The sequence below is a fragment of the Lissotriton helveticus genome, chromosome 2_2 (assembly GCF_964261635.1).
Source record: "Lissotriton helveticus chromosome 2_2, aLisHel1.1, whole genome shotgun sequence".
Lineage (NCBI taxonomy): Eukaryota > Metazoa > Chordata > Amphibia > Caudata > Salamandridae > Lissotriton > Lissotriton helveticus.
Window position 1 is genome coordinate 251131603 of NC_136060.1, and position 21730 is coordinate 251153332.

The following is a 21730-nucleotide window of genomic DNA, read 5'->3' on the forward strand; positions in this document are numbered from 1 at the left end:
CCCATCCGCTCTCTAAAGGGTCCTCAGGTCTCTGCTCTAACTCCACCCAGGGGTGCTGTCCCTAATACAAAACAGTCAACAACATTTGAGACGCCCCTTGCGAAACGCCTCTCACGTGGTGCAACTTCAGGCTTTTTCCATGATGCTTTGTATTGGGCCTCAGACGTTAGAGTTGACCTTGCTTCTCAGTCTCTTCTCCGGCCCGCTGATACCCCTTAAACATTCCAGAACCCTCCTCCATGTCTGGGCCGTCTACTGAACAGACCTCTATTCATTCACTTATAATTGGATCCCCCCTTTCCTGTTGCAGACAGATATCTGCCGCCAAGAACCCAACTCTCATAGACTTCTAAAAAAGGCTTGCAACATTTCTCAGCCCAGACATGTACGTGTAAATCAATGCTAAAACATTTCAGGCCTACAATATTTCACATTATGATTATAGCATTCAATTTCTTCATTTAATTAAAGCATGTTAAAACTCTTATTCTATTATTTAGAAAACATTACTCTAAATCATGGCCCATTAATGCAATGACCAAAAACGTTAAACAATCTGTGTCGTGAAAAGAAACACCTTCCCTTTTAGCTCCAGCTCTGGCCCTGAGGCCTACCACGTTCTGCGTTTTACCACAGACCATCTTATATGTTTAACAGCTACACGACATAGATTCAAAATAATCACGTCTACTAAAATCATATAATGTCACACATTTCTGTATTAGTTCCACTTCTACTTAAATCTCTATATTAGCTATACATTTAGAATATAATTTCAGATACTATTAGCACTCATGGCATTTCTCTTCATGAATTATGCTCTCTATAGGTAAGTGTGATGTACTCATATATTTATATCAGTTTGCGCTCTCTCAGTTCCCCCCTTTGATGACCTCTCGGGGTCATCACTAACATTTAAACTGCAGTTATTGCTGGCATTCTCTGCGCTTCCAGAGCTCTCAGGCTCCTGTACTGATTATCTTGTATGGCAGCCAATCTCTGCAACTGTTCTCTTTGGGCCCTTTCTGACCTTCTTGCTCTGTACCATTTGAATACCCTCACCAATCCCCACAATATTATCCCACAGATCAATATTATGATGATAGGCTTTAGGATATACCAAATAAAGCTTTTGCCTAAGGTGGAAAACCACCCTCCAACTGTACTCATTCCGTGGCCCACCCTTTCCCAGACATTTTCTCTACTCAAGTCTTCGATCTCTTTGTGTATATTAGTTATGTTCTTAATAACTTTCTCAAGGGGTTTTGAAAGGTCTGGTATGTAAGTGCAACATTCCTGAACCTTCAAAGCCTTACAGACTCCGCCCTCTTTTGCTAATAAGACATCTAATGCAAGCCGATTTTGAAGAACCATAGCCCTTATCGATTGCATCTCTCCTTCTACCAGCATTAAGGACTGAGCAGTGCTGGCAGACAACCTGTCGACAACTGTTGCCAGTCGTCTAATTTTAACATCATTAAGGATTATTCCCAAAAGAGGGAACATAGCTCCAAAGACATCTCCAACCATTTCTGCATCGCCTAAATCTCTCCTTCCCCTCGATGATGTCTGGCCCTCAATGATCAATAAGTCTTGTGCATGATATATTTTGGGGAAGACAATTGCCAAGTAACATGATCCATACCAGTTGTCAGGTAGTCTCACGTAAGCATTTCTTCCACATACAAAATACACATTTGGAATCACTTGCATTCCCTTCAGGAAATCCTTAGTGTAGTACTCTAAATTAAAAGCATGTTCACAGTCAACTTCACCCACGTATACATTTTCATAATACGTTTTGGCTCGGTGAAGACATAACTTTCCTCTCTGCGCTTTATCTAAAGCTATTGGACCACTACTACCCTTTCTCTTGTGTGACTTCTCTTCCTCGGTCCAATCTAATTTCCCTTGTCCTGATTTTTTCAAAATCTTTTGTCTCCTGTAACGATCATCCACCTGCCCTATGAACTTTTTCTCGACTTCTGACACCTTGCATGTCAGATTATTTCTACGGGCATGTGAAGTATCTAAGGTAATCCAAGGAATGAAGAACTTGGCCAATCTGTCTTCACTCTTCCAGTAATCCCATTTATTCATCTGCTTATAATTCGGGACTTCTGGCAACACAGAATCATAATTGGAGAAATAGTATTCAAAACTATCTCTCTCATAAAATATACTAAGCAATAAGCTACATGTAATGCCATATGTCAGAGGGAGGTGATGATATCGAATTCCTTCATCTACAGACGCAGGCAACTGCATGCAGACGTAGCAATCCTTAACCTCCATGGCATCCACGTATTCATACAAAAGTTTAGCATAAGCATTTGACCTAAAGTCTCCTTGGGACTCGTCTACATGTAACCTGCGGGCTTCTGCAGCCAATAACGCTTTCTCTTGAGTGTTTTCCCTTTTCTCACCTGCAACAGTGGGTGTAAGTGTTACTACAGAATTCGCATCAGTTACCTTTACCTCTTCCTCATGTCCCTTTACATAAGAAATTGTTACCACTAAAGCTATTAATATTATCACTCCTACTATTAGTGTACCTATTATACATTTAGCTCTGCGGTTCGGGGTGCCGGCCTCCATTTCGTCAGACAATCTAGCTTTTCCCTTTTTCTTTGCAAAAAAAGTTCTTTTCCTCTCGTTCCTTTACAGTCTCTTTCAATCCTTTTTTGTCTTTAGAATCCACACAGCTGGAGGCTGACAGCCTTTTTCGCAAAAAGTCCTTTCACAGTTCAAAAAGACAACCCTAGCCCTTCTCCATCCACTCAAGGGGTTCCCTAAAATTCTCTGCTTCCTGGGCGCTAGGTAATCTTCTTTTCTTCTGCTTGCTTTATTTACAAAGTCCTTTAACAATCGACTATTAGATTTGTGGTTGCAGCTTCAATAGCATAGTTCAATATTTCCATGCGAAGAGTATGCTCTTCATGTGCTGTTATCGTGGTACCAAAGTCGGGGAATTTCAATTCTGTAAGAAACATGTGTTTTAACTTGCTGAGGCGGGGAGGTCTGGGGAGCACGAATGTTAGTGACCCTTCTTGTTCGACACCGGGTACCAACAGTTGTATTTCCACGGTGATAATGGGCTCAGAACTGGACACCACCACCGCTCGGATCCTCCCTGTCTCCGGTTTCACAGACATTTGTCGCCAGATATGTCCACTCAGGTGTGGAGTATCTTCTGTTAGGCACACGCACTCTTCTTGACCTCCTTCGGTTCGGTGCCTCAGCGCCCTGAGCACCTTCTTCTGGGTCTGAGTCTTCTGATATCGGAGGAAGGGTTGCTTCTGGAGTTGACCTTAGGCTAGAACTTCTTCTTTGCGGCCAATTTGCTTCTCCACGTGCCCTTCTACTCCTTCTCCTTCTGGTCTGTTCTCGCTCTCTTTCAGACCTGTCAGGGTCAGACTCGTACTCCCAGCTGTCTTCTCCTTCTGTAGCGTCTTCTGTTTCGCTGTTGTACTGACCGTCCTCAGCTTGGTCAGACTCGTTCCCTGCTTCCACTGGCACCTCTACAGCTTGGCTAGCCCCCTCTATGGCTTCTTGGTCCTCAGCTGGACGTCCATCCGAGAGAGGAGCTGTTTCCAGAGGTGCTGGAACCCTTTTCGTATGCGACGCGTGTATCCAGTTGGGCAGGCCTCCCACCTTTACAGCTGTACTTGTGATCAGGATGACCTGGTAGGGCCCACGCCAACGAATATCCAAGCAGCTTCTTCTCACATGTTTCTTCACCAGGACCCAGTCCCCAGGATACAGGTCATGGCAAGGGCCCTGGCACGCTGGAACCTCTGCAGCCTGCACCTGAAGGGACACAGAACGCATGGCGTCAGACAGCCCCTTACAATAGTCCAGGATCATATCATCTGTGATATTTAACAGTGCAGTAGCTGGAATAGATGGCAGTCTCATTGCTCTCCCCATTAACACCTCATGTGGTGACAACCCTGTTCTTCTGTCTGGGGTACTACGAAGGCTCATGAGTACTAATGGCAGGGCATCAGGCCAACTCAGGGTCGTTGAGGAGCAAACTTTCGCTATTCTGGACTTGATCGTGCCATTAATTTGTTCCACAATTCCTGAGGCTTCTGGTCGGTAACTGCAATGGAGCTTTTGGTCTATATTCAGTGCAACACAAATCATCTTCACAAGCTCGCTGTTAAAATGTGTTCCCCTATCTGATTCCAAAAAGGCCGGCACCCCGAAACGAGGGATAAGTTCTCTAAGCAGTAACTTAGCCACTGTGAGGGTGTCGCACCTACGTGTAGGGTATGCCTCAACCCATCTGGAGAACACACAAACAACCACCAGGACATAGCGGAGGCGGTTGCATCTTGGCATTTCAATGAAATCTATCTGCATTCTGTTGAATGGACCTCCAGACCTTCCTATGTGACTTAGTGCAACTGGTGTTCTTTTTCCTACATTCAGCTGCTGGCAGGTCACACAACGCTGGCACACTGCTTCTGCTGCTATTCTAAACTTAGGATTGTACCAAGTCTGTCTAAACACTCTCAGCATAGCATCTCTCCCTAAGTGTACGGGACCATGTATGAGTCTAGCCATTGGACTCACCATCTCATTGGGCAATACTGCTCTGCCGTCTGCTGAGACCCAAAAATGAGTCTCACCCATTACACATCCTGCCTTTACCCATGTTTCCTTTTCTGAATCAGGAGCATTTTCTTGCATGGTTGACAATTCATCCCAAGTATCAACAGTTTCCAGTATCATGGCTAATTCAGTTCTTACATTTATTCCACCCACATCCACCTCTGTGAAAGAGTAACCTTGTTCTGCGCAATACCGCGCAACTTCATCAGCATATCTATTGCCTTTCGAAACAAAGTCCTCATTTTTGGTATGTGCGATGCACTTTACAACTGCGATACTTGCTGGACATTGCAATGCTTCTAACAACAAGCGCACAAACTCTCCATTGCGAATGGGAGAGCCTGAAGAAGTCATGAACCCTCTTTGAGACCATAACTGCCCGTAATCATGAACTACCCCAAACCCGTATTGGCTGTCGGTGTAGATGGTGACTCGAATTTGATTGCCTGCTAAGCAAGCACGTGTTAGGGCAATAATCTCGGCTACCTGAGCGGAGTTTACTCCTTCCAGGCACCCTGCTTCCACAACTCCTTCAATTGTACAAACAGCATAAGCTGCTCTCAACTGCCCAACTTCGTCTCTTACACATGAGCCATCGACAAAGAAAACTTCGTCTGGGTCGGTCAGTGGCTCATCTACGATGTCGGGTCTGGGTTTGGTGCATAGTTCAGTCACATCGAGACAGTCATGGTCTGTATATTCATCATCATCATCAATATCATTTGGAAGTGGCATTAAGGTAGCAGGGTTCAAAACAGAGCATCTCTTGAGGGTCACGTTCTCTGCAGCAAGAATAACTTGCTCATAGCGCGTGAGCCTGCTATTGGTCAGATGCTGTGTTTTGGTCCTGGTCATCAACAGTTCAACAGAATGTGGCACGCACACCTCTAACGGGTGCCCCATGACGATATTTTCACATCTCTCAATGCTGACACCCGTTGCAGCAACGGATTTGAGACATCCGGGCAACGCTGCGGCTACTGGGTCTAAAGTAGCTGAGAAATAAGCAACTGGTCTACGGGCATTCCCATGGATTTGGACCAACACAGACAACGCACAACCTTCTCTCTCACAACAGTAAAGAAAGAATTGTTTATTGTAATCAGGCATTCCCAATGCCGGAGCACGACACAGGTCCTCTCTCAGCTGTAAGAATGCCATCAAACAGTCTTTGTCCCATGGTACCGGATCACTCACCTCCTTGTGCGTCAGTTTTTGCAAAGGTTTTGCTTTCAGTGAAAAGTTCACGATCCACTGTCGGCAATAACCCACCATCCCTAGGAACATCCTGACCTCTCTCTGGGTCTGAGGCGCATTCATTTTCATGATCGCCTCTATCCTATCTGGTGACACTTTTCGTTTGCCTTTCTCAATTCTGTGTCCCAAGTACTGCACTTCTGTCAGGCAGTACTGCAATTTTCCCGGGGATACCTTATGCCCATTGGCAGCTAGGTGATTTAACAAAGCAATGGAGTCTTCCCTGCAAGCTTCTTCTGTGTCTGACGCCACAAGGAGGTCGTCTATGTACTGGACCAGAACTGACTTCTGGGGCAGCACTAGACTTTCAAGATTTTTCTTCAGAAGCTGGTTAAAGATCGATGGACTCTCTGTATACCCCTGAGGGATACGACACCATGTTAGGACGCGATTTTCCAGTTTAAATGCGAAAAGAAAATGGCTATCTTCGTCCAAAGGGATCGAAAAGAAAGCCTGACAAAGATCGATCACAGTGAACCACTCAGCTTGGAATGGAATCTGAAACAGTATCACTGATGGATTCGGCACCACTGGACAACATGAAACGACTATGTTATTAATCTTTCGCAGGTCCTGTACTATCCGAAATTTCCCATTGGGTTTCTGCAGACCCATAATCGGGGAGTTGCATGGACTACCCACAATTTCTTTCAGTATTCCCTGTTTAATCATGGACTCGATCACGGGTTTTATGCCTGCAATCGTTTCTGGAGTCAATTTGTATTGGGGTGTTCTTGGGAACTCAGCATGCGGTTTCACTACTATTTTCACTGGGTCCACCCCTTTGACCAATCCAATTTCTTCCCCAGTGAAATCCCATACTTCTGATGCCACTGTCTCTCTCAAATCCCAGGGAAGCTCGTCTACTGTCAAAGTAGGGTACAGCTCCACACATATTCTTGAGTTTGCAACTTTGAAATCTGCATCATCATCATTAGTCAATACCTCCACTCCCTGGGGTGTACAGTATATAGTACAATTCAATTTGCACAACAGGTCTCTTCCTAGCAGACACACAGGGCTTGAATCGCAAACCACAAATTGGTGCTCATCGCTGTACTTCCCTATTTTCACCTGTACCGGTTCTGTCAATTGGCTGGTTATTCTCCTGTTTGCGACCCCTACCACCTGTATGGTCTCTCCAGACATGGGCAGGTCTGGAACTGCAGCTGATCTGATCGTGGATCTAGTGGCTCCTGTGTCCACCAGAAATGTCGTAGGGCACCCTGCTACTTCTGCTTCCACATAGGGTCCCCTCTGATCTACCTCTAAGGCTGCCCCAAGGGTGCAGTCTTCTCTTTCCACTCTCTGTCCGGTTAATGGGTCCACATAATAGCATTCTTCCCCTTCCATAAACAGGGGCATTTGTCTATAGGTCTTACCCATACTCCCTACTCGAGGAGGTTGCGGGAACTGGGCTCGGGGAGGAGCCCCCCCCCCTTTGAGCACCTTTCCTTGGTATGGCGTCGCCCCTCTCATAGGTGCGCTCTGGACCTCTTCCTCCTCTATCTCATGCTCTCCGATCTCTACATTGTAAGGGCACTCGCGTTTCCAATGCCCCAACTCGTTGCACTGGTGGCACCTAGTCGTTTTCTTCAAGGTAGCTATGTCTACTCTGGGTCTAAAGGTAGTACTCTCCTCATTACCCTTGTTCTGACTGTACTGCTTCTTACCTCCTGTACCTGTCCCTTGCTGCTGTTGTTGCGGTCCCCCCTTTCCTGCTGTCTGCAATTGTACCACCATCAGCTTCTCTTTTAGTTTCTTAGCCTTGGAGTCTACCTCATCACAGCAGTACCTGGCATATCTCAGTATTTCATCTAGGGGTCTACTTTGCCAACAAATCGAGTGTTGCTGAATCATTAAACTAATATCCGGTCTCAGTCCCAGGACGAACTTGGACACGAATTGCCCTATGTCCTTTGGATCCATTACATCCAAGCCGCTATACTGTTTAAACGCCTTCAGCAATCTCTCGTAATATTCATGGACTGTCTCTTTGGGTTCCTGTCTCGTTCTGTCTATTCTGACCCAATCTATGTCTTGCATTGGCACTTTTTCTTTCAGCCAAGTCATCACTCTCTCGAATTTTGCCATCACGATCTCGGACGGCCCATTAGTCCTAGCATCTCTCTCTGGCTCCGTTGTGGGCCACTCAGCGCTAACCTTGCATGCTGTCCACAGATCTCCTGGTACTACAATGTCAAACAGCGTGTTCAGATCTATCCATAGGACTTTTGAGATCTTTACAAACCTCTCGACTTGCTTGTACCACTCCACGGGGCTCTCTCGTAACTTGGGGAAAGATGTGGTAAAAGCAGCTAAATCTCCCCTACTCCAAGGGACATGTACATAGCTCCCATTGGCAACTTCACGCAAAGGGTAAGCTTCTATTCCCTGCTGTCCTGGTGTTATACCAATCATACTTCTTCTGCCGGTCCCTTTCTTGGACCACCTCTCTTCCCATTTATCTAGTGCCCTCCATGTCCTTATTCCAGTAATCAGTTCCCTTATGTGTGTTTTCAGCCCAATCGTTCTCCTCTCATCTAGATCTCGATCTGAGTAATGTAGCCTGTGGTTACCCTGTAATGCTTTGGTTCTTGACAAGTCCACCATATATTTGCCTGCTAGTTCGACTAACTTCTCATGGACTGCTCTCGCCTTTCGTGTGATGTCCTTTGCCATATACAGTATTTCATCCTGTTCATACATTTCCATTCTTTCTAAAGGCAGGGTACCATCTACCATGTCATCCAGATCTGACCTTAAGCTGGAGACATCAAGTCTCTTGGCTTTTATCTCAGCTCGCAATATGTCTTTCGAAGGGGGCTCACTGGTCTCCCTACCATCCCAACTTCGAGCTCTGCGTTTGGGCTCAGGAGAATTAATGGGTGGCCTCCCTTGCTCCCATCTCTCCAGGTCCCATGCTCGGCCATCCGATCTTGGAAGGTGATGGAACACGGGCCTTTTATCCCTACTCTCTCTCTGCCCACTCTCGTCTTCTTCTCTCCTCACACCGCACATCTCTCTGTTATTTTCCCTCTGGTCGCTACACTCCCTTTGCCTCGTATCGCTCAGTATCCGATACGATCCTTCCTGGTTCCCCATATTCCCTGGGCTGCGCTCATTTCTGTCATCACAGGGACTATGGTGCGACCTCTCACAACTCCCATTCTGTTCTCTGGTGGCAGGCACACAGTGTGGACACTTAAAGCTGTTCCTGTACTCTTGCGCTCTCCTCTCCCCTTCACTGAGTATTGGGCACGCCACCCCTCCACTCCCGGGGCCCCCGTTTTCCAGGTCTGTTCTACCTCCATTCCGGGCCCAATGGGTGACTCCCCTACTCCCTCTACAGTCCCACTCCGGGCTACTCTCCCCAGCCCCGCAGTGAGTTCGTGCTCTGCTGTCCTGACTTTCCCTTTCTGCTTCTGCAGCATTGATGCACTTTTGAGCCTTCACTGCCTCATCCCACTGCTTCATGTACTCATTTAGCTCTTGAAAGGATTTTCGTCCAGATCCCCTCAGATCCATTGGCCATCTAGGGCCCCCAGGATCTCCTCCTGGGTCCCCTGCTGTGTGCATCGGGGTGCTCCACTCTCTGGGTATCGGCATCTGACTTGGGGAATTAGTGGTATCGTTCCTCCTTGCCTGCTCTGCTCTTTCTCTGTCTTTCCGTTTCCGTTCTTCCCCTTTTGCTCTCTCTTGGTCATATATCGATATTATAGGACCTATGGTAACAGGTACCTGTAGTGCATCTGGTAATGGGTAGGATGTGGCGCTTTCCGTTTCCGGCGCTCTTTGTACCACAAACCTACCGACTACCTGTTGCACCTGACTAGGCTGGAGCAACTCTTTCTTTGGCTCAGGATCCCACTCTGAACTGGGAAGCGGTCTATGCTCTCCTGCATTGCCCCCCTTTTCTCCTTCAGTATTCTCGACCTCTCCCCCTGCTCTATTATACGGGGGTGGCCTGTCTGTCAGTAATCTGTTTATCAGGCTGTCCTCTGTTTCGCTCTCATCATCTTCTTCTAGGGGGCTTTTATTTACTGGCGCCTCTAACACTGGGTACAGTTTATTTATTTCCAAATTATGCACTCTCCATCTTTTAGCATCCGCATCCCACCTGGCATCCTGTACTGCCCTTACCGAGCGTTTCACCCTTTCTTGTCGTCTGTTCATATTCCTTTCATGCGCTGCCCTAAGCCATGCATCAAGGGCTTCAAACTGGGTTGGTCTAGGCAAGGGTCTCTTTGAGGTCATGACTGATTTCAATCGATGTAACACCTCTAATCTGAACGTCCCGTACTTCGGGAACGTCAGTTCCTCGTTTCCTTCAGTAATCTTACTCCACTCTGATATCCAAAGGATCGTATGCAACCCAACATTTACTGCCATATAACGAGCTGGCGTACCCTCCGGCGGGGCTTCTTCCCCTTCATACGATCCTCGCCTCTCTTTCTTAAACAGCGCTTTCAACCATTTAAAACACTTCATAATTATGCGCACAAAATTCAGCCTCGCTACTCTGTTTACTTCCTGATGACAATCCACCAATCCTGTCGCGGCTTTGCTAGCTTGGCCTATCACAGCGCGGTCTTTCTCCTGTCAGCCAATCACTGCGCGACACCACCTGACGTCTCTTTTCTCCGCTTCGCAGCAGCACCCCTCCTTTCTCAACTCGTCTCCCGGTTATGCATGCGTCCCATTCATACACTGAAAAATGACTACTTCCGACCAAGCGGTCACTTCTCTCGACTGTACGTCCACAGTCTATCTGTAATTGTCAACACAACTGACGAGATGTCTATCGTCTCTCTGATAGGTTACTTACACACACAGTAACTTCCGACCAGCGTCCGTTACTCACGCACTCACTCTTACGTTCCCCCTATCTCGGTCTCTCGGGTGATCAATGGTACCTCATGACCCCCTTCACACTAGTTGACAATTACTCTGGGTGTCCGATACACCCGAACCACTTAAGCTCTCCTTGAACTTAAGATTTCCACTGGTTGCGCGCGCTCACAACCTGTTCCACAGTCACTCTACAGACATTCAACTCCGCCAGACATTACAACATAGATACAATACAAAAACACCGCAATCTAACACGCATAACCCTTTATACTCACTCTCGACCGATACTGCTGCTTTTTCTGTCTCACGTCATCCGGATCTTCATCTGCGGGCTGTTCTTCCGATCATCGATTTCTAGGGGCCTTGGGGTAAGCTAACCTGGCCTAGGTCACCGTCCTCAAGAAGGCAACCATCCTCTATAGCTACCAACTGAAAGGGCGAGATTTTGATCGATACCTTATATCTATTGATCCAAACCTCGATCTGGTCGACTGAACCTTTATTGCCTGTCTTGGAAGGAAACAGTACACCTATCTGCAAATTAGTTCACCCAAGAAAGGACTCTACTCTCAAAGATCACGGACAACTTCTAGGTTTCAAAAGTTTATTGTAAAGATATAATGAGCTGCAAATACAAGCATCTCAGAATGAGATTCACGAGGTACACAGGTCCAATTACATACATGTGCTCTCGAAAAGCCCTCAGACGAGCAACAGAAATCACTAACACAAGTTCTAAAAATAGCAAAGCTATCAGCATAGACGCATATCTCTCCTTCATTTAGGTTGGAGGAAAACAAACACAGGTTAGGCGTCCCTACCCTGTTCTAGATGGTATCCCTACTTAACCAAATCCCAACCTAACAAAGGTGTCAGCAATGAATGACCCCCAAGGGAAGTCACCCACTCTAAGTCTCTTGGTGAAAACCTAAAGTTCTCCAGTCATGACCCCTCACTGCCTACCCATCCGCTCTCTAAAGGGTCCTCAGGTCTCTGCTCTAACTCCACCCAGGGGTGCTGTCCCTAATACAAAACAGTCAACAACATTTGAGACGCCCCTTGCGAAACGCCTCTCACGTGGTGCAACTTCAGGCTTTTTCCATGATGCTTTGTATTGGGCCTCAGACGTTAGAGTTGACCTTGCTTCTCAGTCTCTTCTCCGGCCCGCTGATACCCCTTAAACATTCCAGAACCCTCCTCCATGTCTGGGCCGTCTACTGAACAGACCTCTATTCATTCACTTATAATTGGATCCCCCCTTTCCTGTTGCAGACAGATATCTGCCGCCAAGAACCCAACTCTCATAGACTTCTAAAAAAGGCTTGCAACATTTCTCAGCCCAGACATGTACGTGTAAATCAATGCTAAAACATTTCAGGCCTACAATATTTCACATTATGATTATAGCATTCAATTTCTTCATTTAATTAAAGCATGTTAAAACTCTTATTCTATTATTTAGAAAACATTACTCTAAATCATGGCCCATTAATGCAATGACCAAAAACGTTAAACAATCTGTGTCGTGAAAAGAAACACCTTCCCTTTTAGCTCCAGCTCTGGCCCTGAGGCCTACCACGTTCTGCGTTTTACCACAGACCATCTTATATGTTTAACAGCTACACGACATAGATTCAAAATAATCACGTCTACTAAAATCATATAATGTCACACATTTCTGTATTAGTTCCACTTCTACTTAAATCTCTATATTAGCTATACATTTAGAATATAATTTCAGATACTATTAGCACTCATGGCATTTCTCTTCATGAATTATGCTCTCTATAGGTAAGTGTGATGTACTCATATATTTATATCAGTTTGCGCTCTCTCACTCTAAAATAATATTTGTCATTTTCAATTTCTCCCTCAACCTTTGACATATTTCTTTGTTCCGTTTAGGTGTCGCAGCTTGAGTAACGAGGAATCTATCAGCCCGTGCTCCTTAGCGTTGTCTTACTTTTATGTGAAGGTTATTTGGGAGAGTATTTCAGAGTCTTCTCTGGTAAGTCAACATCTTGAACAAGAACCTCAGTACTTACGTTTCAGGGATGCACCACTTAGTACCGTGCACGAAGTAGCTCTGCTTACATTGTCCTGAGAAAGAAGCTAAGTGCATACTTGTTCTAACCTAGCCACATTCTCACGAGGCTCTTACTATAAGGTTATAAATTTATTTGCATAGTTAATTAAAACCGTTGCAAAATGCCAGCATTATCAAAAGAAAAGAACACAATTTATATACATTTACAATGCATTCCTTCATAATTATTCATTTTAAAAGCTTCTAAAAAATAAAAAGAATGACTTTTCTAAAATGAAGCAGCTGCAACAGCGAAATGTATAATTTCTGACAATTGCTGCCACACCATTCCAGACCATCCAACCCAACTTTTTTCCGACCATTGACAAGCCCTTCTGACCTTGGCGAACCACCCTCTTTTCCGCACAACATTCTTTCAGGTACTGTACTGTCCGACCTCCGCATACTGCAGATGTAAAAGTTAATTTCTTTCAGGGGAATTTCTTGACTGCGCCTCAGGACATTTGCCCATGTGTTCCCCCACGAGGCGTTTACTAAAAGTTAGAATCTTTTGGTGTACTTAATAAAGTTAAAGCTGTGATCCAAAAATAAAACTCATATGACACCAACATTTTTCTTTTATCAGGCCATTATCCTAGGAACTCTGCTCCTGACAACCCTGATTGCACGCGCAGTGGTCTATTTCCATTCTTTGACAGGTAACATCTTTCTTCTTTGATGCATGGCCTAAAACATAAATAAATGTGGCGAGTGGGCGGTGGCAGGGCCCTGAACTGCTGGCGCTTTTAAGTGGGGGGTACTCCTTGCTGCTATTTCTTTTACTGCTTTTAATATCTTCTGCTGATAATAACGCGCTATTACTGGTGACATCAACGCGCTATTACTTTATGCCCAGGCTAGTGTTGGGAAAACTCATTAATCCTACCTTAGGGTGTTAGCTGGAGGCCTGAGCTCAATCTCTACTCCTTCCCACCCCCGGTCCGACGCGGTAATTAGTACCGTTACGCGGAGGTCGAGGAAGGGAGACCCAGGCACTTCCGGTGGACCAGTCAGCGGTCTAGTTGCTGAGAATCGCCAGGAAATAAAGCCGCATGTTGAAGCGGCCGCGCAGTGCTGAGTGGGTGGTGGCAGAGCCCTGAACAGCTGGCGCTTTTAAGTGGGGGGTACTCCTTGCTTCTATTTCTTTTACTGCTTTTAATATCTTCTGCTGATAATAACACGCTATTACTGGTGACATCAATGCGCTATTACTTACTGCCCAGGCTAGTGTTGGGAACGCTCATTAATCCTACCTTAGGGTGTTAGCTGGAGGCTTGAGCTCAATCTCTACTCCTTCCTGCCCCGGTCCGATGCGGTAATTAGTACCGTTGTGCGGAGGGCGAGGAAGGGAGAGCCAGGCACTTCCAGTGGACCTGTCAACGGTCTAGTTGCTGAGAACCGGCAGGAAATACAGGCGCACGTTGAAGCGGCCGCGCAGTGGTGAGTGGGTGGTGGCAGAGCCCTGAACTGCTGTTTTTTTTAAGTGGGGGTACTCCTTGCTGCTATTTCTTTTACTGCTTTTAATATCTTCTGCTGATAATAACGCGCTATTACTGGTGACATCAACGCGCTATTACTTTCTGCCCAGACTAGTGTTGGGCAAACTCGTTGATCCTACCTTAGGGTGTTAGCTGGAGGCCTGAGCTCAATCTCCTCCTTCCCGCCCCGGTCCGACGTGGTATTTAGTACCGTTACGGGGAGGGCCAAGAAGGGAAAGCCAGGCACTTCCTGTGGACCGGTCAGCGGTCTAGTTGCTGAGGATCAGCAGGAAATAAAGCTGCATGTTGAAGCGGCCGCGCAGCGGGCACGCCAAAGGCAAGCCCGTTTGCACCCGTCCGCGGCCGAATGGGGCCCGGGGCCAGAACCCCTGGCTGTTCGGGTAGAACACTGCGATTCAGCTCCCAAGAACTGCACGCCCTATGCCTCCCTATAGCGGGGATATGCAGGCATAGTATGATTGGAGGTAGGACCTGCAGGTACTGCTCGTTTAGATTCAATACTGGGAGGGTGATGAAGGAGCTGAGCTCAGATCTGCGCTGTGGCTTGTTGAATTGTAGATCTCTCAGGATGCAAAGACTGGAGATATTCGACCTACTCTCGGATGGGCAGCTCGATGTGCTGTTCCTTTCCGAGACTTGGAGGCATTACTCCCCGGCTATGCAATTGTTAGGATCAATAGGTCTTTTGGCATAGGTGGTGGGGTTGCAATTATTCATAGACACACCCTTCAATGTTCCCTTGAGCCTATCACTATTGCTGATAGTGAGGTGGGCTCCTTCACGATTAAGGCGGATCTAAATAATTCCGGGGCTCTTGGTCTATAGACCACCGGGTCTCCCTACCCGGTTCTCACCTAGTTTGCTCGAGGGTCTTACGCACTTGGCATTACGCCATGACAAACTCCTAGTGCTCGGCGACCTCAATTTACATTTTGACGATGGGGGCAGCTGAACTATGCCAAGAACTGCTGATGCTGCAACTTAGTTTGAAATCCCACTCCCCTACACATCAACGTGGTCATTTACTTGATCCCATTTTTGTGAACTGGGAGGGCATTGTAGTTAACACCCCCCTCCCTGTCCCATGGTCAGACCACTTTATGGTCCCCTTTACGATGAGGGTGCAGAGGCCCAGGTTCCAGGAGAAATCTAAGAGGGTCATTAACTGTCGGAAATGGGTTGGTTTCTCTTGTGAAAAATTCAATAGTGCCCTGATCCAGGGCAGGCCTCCTGGTGGCTCCGACATTGAAAGTGCATGCGCAAAGTTAAATAGGCGTATAACAGCAGCACTGGACAGCACTGCCCCTCTGCTACCTAGTAAATTTCCGGATAGAACACAGAAATCTGCACCGTGGTACAATACTGCGCTGCGTACGGCCAATACAGAATGCAAATGCCTTGAGAGGTGCTGGATTAAGGGATTCTCAGTCCAGGACAAGAGGGAGTCCCATGATATGCGGAAAAAATACCATAGGCTCATTAGACGAGCTAAGGCAACGCATTATCAGGATAGAATTGGGGCAGCTGAAAATTCCCGAAAGAACTGTTGAAGATCTATAAGGAGATTTCTTCCCTAGTGACCACTGCTGTGCCGGTCTCCGGCTCGGAAGAATCGTGTAACCGTTTGGCAGACTTCTTTTCAGACAAAGTGGAGAAAATTTACTCCACCTTTCCAGAGTCTGCAAAGGAGGGTCTTGAACCTGCGGAGGATGCCAGGGTGGCCGGGGAGGACAGTTTCATCATTCCCCCCCAAGAGCTGCTAAGAAAAACTTGCCTGAGTGTCAAGTCGGGCTTCCCCAGAGATCCAGCCTCCCCCAAAGTGCTTAGGGAGAGCATTTCCGTCATTGAGCCCTACATTAGACATCTCTTGGGGGTATCTTTCCGGTCTTGCACTGTGCCAGGTAGTTGGAAGGAAGCAGTGGTCCTCCCATTACCCAAGAAACCCAATGTCAGCATAGAGAAACTTGACAATTTACGGCCTCTTTCACTACTCCCTTACATTGCCAAAGTGACGGAGAAGGTTGTTAATAAACAACTAATGGCACATGTTGAGAATCACAACCTCCTGCACCCCTCCCAATCTGGCTACCGTGCCTTACACTCAACAGAGTCTGCTCTGCTCTTTGCTACGGAAACCATCAGACAATGCACAGATGCTGGGCAGACAACGGCCTTAAAACTCCTGGACTTGAGCGCCGCCTTTGACACTGTCGCTTATCACACCTTGCTGCAGTGTCTGAATAAAGTTGGCGTCTCTTCTGCACTGAAGTGGATGAAATCTTTCATAGCAGAATGCAGTTTCCAAGTGATGCAGGGATCCCACTACTCTAAAATTATCAAAACTGAAACAGGGAGTGCCACAGGGATCGGCCCTGAGCCCGACCATGTTCAATCTCTATTTGAGACCTCTTGCTGAGATAGCGGATGGGTTCGGGATCAGGGTCGTGTCCTATGCCGATGACACCCAGCTGGTGGTCTCCCTGACTCAGGAACCGGACTTGGCAGCCTCCAATTTTGTGGCATGCATTCAGGAGCATGCTTCCTGGATGGCTAACAACTGACTGAAACTGAATGGAGACAAGACCGAGGTGCTTGTTGTGGGGAAGGCTCCATCAGTATGGTCCTCGGCTTGGTGGGCCCCTAGTCTGGGTCCCACTGACTCCTATTGACTCCGGTCTCTCCCTCGGGCCCCAGGTGGGGACAGTTGTCTCCACCTGCATGTTCCAGCTGCGCAGGATCAGGAAGGTGGCTTATCTCCTCACTCCTGAAGCTCTCCTGCAAGTAATCATGGCCCTTGTCCTCTCCCGCTTAGATTTTTCGAATGCTATCTATCATGGTCTGCCCAAAACATCTCTCTGCAGACTCCAATTCGTTCAGAATCAAGCGGCGAGATTGGCCTTTGGGATTCCGAAATGGCAATCCGCCAAACCCCTCCTTCTAAAACTGCACTGGCTCCCCGTCATTTCGAGGGCAGCCTTTAAGATCGGCTGCCTTACCTTTAAATCTTTATCTGGTTCCTGTCCTGTCTTTTTGAAATCTCTCATCAGGACCTACAGCCCCTCACGGAACCTGAGATCCTCTCATCTGCACCTCTTACTCACTCCCCCTGTCAAACTCTGCAGATCCGGAGGCCGGAGATTTGCATTCCTGGCCCCCAAACTTTGGAATTCCTTCCCCCTCTCTCTCAAAACCTCCAATTCCCTCACCCTCTTCCGTAAATCCCTAAAAACTTGGCTCTTCCCTCAATCTGGCTAAACCCTTCCAGTCCCTCAGCAGTCTGCCAGCGCCAGGAAACCCATGGTGTCAGCGCGCTTTATAAATTCCCCTTACAATACAATACAATACAATACCCCCACTCCCTGCACTCAGGTGAAGAACTTGTGAGTGTGGTTGGACTCTAACTTGCCCTTTGAATATCAAACCAGAAGTGTAGTGGGTACCTGTTTGGGAGTCCTTAAGTGCCTCAGGAAAACTCTGCATCTGCTTCCTATTGAGGCCAGGAAGACTATGGTGCATTCCCTTGTGACATCTCGCCTGGACTATGGCAACATATTGTACCTGGGTACCACTGCCAAATGTATGAACAGACTTCAGGTTCTACAGAATGCCGCTGCTTGCCTGGTTCTTGTGCAGCCTAGGAGGGCCGCCTCTAGCAAAGCATTGGCTTCCCTACATTGGCTTCCCATTAGGGAGAGAGTGCTGTTTAAGGCACTCTGTGTGTGCCACCGCATCACCCAGGGAACTGGTCCATCATACTTGACGAACTTGCTCACTCGATATTTCCCCACACGGCTTCTTAGATCATGTGGGAATGGTTTGTTGCTTGTCCCTAAGGTCATGAAGGCCAGGATGGGTGGCCGGTCGTTCCGCTTTCTGGTTGCCCAGAACTGGAATAAACTTCCCCTGGGTCTCCGGCTGGAGGCATCGGAGTTTAAATTTAGGAGAGATCTGAACACCCACCTTTTCTCCCGTGTGCAGGGATAGCCCGTTCTAACTTGATTGTGCCCGTAAGTTAACCTCCACTCACCACAGCGCTGGGACACACCGGTTGGTGTAACCAGGCGTTTTACAAATGTACCTATTATTATTATTATTATTATTATTATTATTATTATTATTATTATTATTATAATTGTTGTTATTAAATACTGCTGATTCAGGGCATGTGACTGACCCAGGTGTATTACATTCTTTAAGCGCATTTTATATAAAGTTAAGACATGCCCTAATGAATATTTTTTGTACTTACTTAACATAATGTGATATCTGCGTCACCAGGAAAGGCAGCCTAATCAATCACTTTCAAAGTTTTACAAAAAGTGGCATACATATTAGAAGTATTTGTTAAATATGGCTTCCATTGGCTTTATTGTGAAGAACCACATCGAAATCATGATATTGGCTTCTGTGACACAACAAAAGTGGTTACCCGCTGTTGTGACTTCAGCAGGGGAAGTGAGTAGCCTAGTGACAACACAGATACCTCATGCTTCATTCTTGTTGTCTATCTGATTTCAGTCAAAACTCCTCTGTGAAAAAAATCCTCGCTGTTCACAGTTGCTCATCTATAATTCTACATTTAATGCTTGTGCAATACAGCTTGTAGAGAACATGCACAGTGCGCATGACTGTTTGGCCTTACAGTGCAGCAACCATTCCTTCACCCTCTTAGATCACACTATCCTAGCCCTGCCCTAATATGGAGCTTGCAGACAGACTAAAAATAAAATGATAATAACATTCAATTATAATTTAATTTTTCCTTTGCACTGCCTTAGCGGAGGAGCCACCTGCGGAGCAATGTACAGTCAAAAGGCAATCATACAGTGAACAAGTGAGAGGTAGCTGGTTATTGGATTGTTACTGCATGTGATGTAGTGTTCTTTACTGAGGTGTGGATTCACCTCTTTCCTAAATTGGAGCAACATTAGGGTGGTCCCATTGGATATGAGGCTGTTGTTTGAGATCCTAAGTTCATAGATGGAAAAGGGACTGCTGCCTTGTTTTACCCTTTTTTACACTTTGGCTCGAGTATGGAGGTGGCCTGGTTTAGGGTGTGCTGAGCGCCACCAGAGAGGATGAGTTTCTCTACAAGATAGGTAGGGGTACAGTGGCAGTCCTGCCAAGTATCCCGCATCACGTGTGACACTAACGCATTTCAGTGTGGTAATCCGCATTACCGTACTGAAATGCATTGTCACGCATATGCAGGTGTCTCAGTTTCACTGTAAGTGCTGCCTAAAACTGTTAAGTGTGGCAGTGCGCTATCCGTGGCGTTCTCGCTGTTCCTGCAACCAGTGTCGGGCTCCTAGGCGAGTTAAGGCTGCTGGCAGCAGGGCCGGTCCTAGGACTTTTGGGGCCCCGGGCAGAAAGGAAATGTGAGGCCCCCCTAATTTACATACAGCGTGAAATCACAGAGCATGACATCACAGGAAGTGCCATCAATTGTTTATTTTTAAGCGACATTGCAGGAAGCACCTTTCTTGGTGAGAATATCAGTAAAACAATAACATAAATATTAACACTATTAGAATAAGCACTTATTTTACATTTCAATAAACTGGACATACATTATGTAAGTCACACTGGATGGAAAGTTTTAGCCTAAGTCTCTCCAAAACGTATAAGTTCAATCAGATGTTAACAATTTGTTTCCAGATTGGTGCATTAGATCTATATATGTGCATGCTGTATTTATATAGGACAGGGAATGGGCCCCTCAAGTCATGCTGCGCTTGACCAGGTCTGTGAGGCCCACACAAGAGACAGCCTATTTCTGAACCCTACCCACCATGGTCCAGCCAGCAAACCACAGGGGAGGGCCCTTCCTCCTCTAACAATTGCAGCATCGAGTAATGGCTGGGATCCCTTGATGAAAAGAATCAATCCCTAACTTCTAAAAGTGAAGAACATGCTCCACCCAACCTATCCCTTGGCATCCACCTGGGACAGAAGTCAGCTTTCCATCATTACTCTGCAGGACTCTAAGCGTGCTTGTGGTTTCACCAAGATGATGTATAAATGGAGGTTACCAAATATCACTGAGTTCATTTTGAGGTTTTCATTCCATGACACCCTGTCCTAAATCAGACTCCTATTCTCTTTAACACATAAAGAATACTGGAAAGTTATGAGTCTTCAAACAAGCTATCTTGGTTCTCCTACTTGACCAAATTGTTTGATCCTGGCCAAATCATGTTCTTCCTGTACCTTTAACTTCTTAAATGTCATTCTCTCATGGGCTGACTGGCCATTATCTCAAAGACTTTATGGTGAGTGCTGCTTGTTCTGGGGTGATTCATTTCCACTGTTTACTTCCTCAATTTTAGCATCCCTAAAGGTGAAAATGTTTAATAAAGTGGCCTGTGTATGGCACTTGCTTTGGTACAGGTACTCCATCCCAGTTACCATGTTAGTAAATGCTGCCCTCTTGCACCGCTGTAAAGGAAAGCCATTGTTAAGACATTGCCACTAGGCTATGCTGCTCGAGGCTTACCGGCTACACTGTTTGTTTTTTACACCATATTGATTAGACTACTTGTCTAGATCACTTCCTTGGCAAGCAAAAAGGGTTAAACGTTTGATATCCTGCAGGAACTCACTACAGTATGCTGTGCAAACATATAAAAGAAAAGCAGAGCAATCTTAGCAAACTGCCTTCCACTTTTGGTGGGCCTCCCTAGACTTGACCATGGCTGTGACGTCCAGGGGAGTGAAGGCCTCTCCTGGCTTGTAATGCAGGACCATGGCTGTGAGGTGTAGGTGAGTGGGCTAGCGGTGTAGCAATGGTGCCATTGGTCATTGTTACTGCAAGGTAAATGGGCCACTCTCGTCCGTCCCCCCCGCGCCGGATCCCCAAGATGGATATATAACATCCATAATTCTGGTAAATATGGTCTAAAGCACACCGGACTCCAGTGCCATTGCACCTTCTGCACTATTAATTCCAAGACCCTGGGTGGGGCCACATTCCATGGACCTCGCAGCCATAGTCCTGTACAAGACAGACATAATCTAGGTACATAGGGGACCTAACACCCTACAGTTCCACTTTCACGGCACCTGCTGCACTTTAATTAGCCACGCCTCTACAAGGGGTCTCACAATGATGGTCCTGTGATGCGAGACCTGACAGTGGATGAACATTGTTGAGAGAGGAAGGGAAACTGTGCCGTAACGGTGGTGCATTGAGCCCTGAAGCAAACAAGGTACATTGTTCCTCCGTCTACTGAATGGACAGTAAAATACAGCCATAATGTAATTACATTGGCCCCAAAACCCCACAAGGCAACAGAGACACTGCACTTGCTATTCAGTCTATAGCTACAACCCTCAGAGCCATGGTCCAGTGCTGGGAGGCCTAGGACAGAAGGATACCTTTCTTGGGACTCTGAGCACTAGAGCAAGGCTTTAA

The 21730-nt window shown here is 46.6% G+C and overlaps 1 protein-coding gene across 1 annotated transcript in view; it reads left to right on the forward strand.

Moving 5' to 3' along the window:
- SEL1L3 (SEL1L family member 3) overlaps nt 1-21730 on the forward strand; it is a 684155-nt gene that overhangs the window by 603774 nt on the left and 58651 nt on the right. The window contains exons 22-23 of the mRNA XM_078678371.1: nt 12637-12739; nt 13404-13476. Of these exons, the coding sequence (XP_078534497.1) occupies nt 12637-12739; nt 13404-13476 (176 nt within the window). The remainder of the gene's footprint in view (nt 1-12636; nt 12740-13403; nt 13477-21730) is intronic.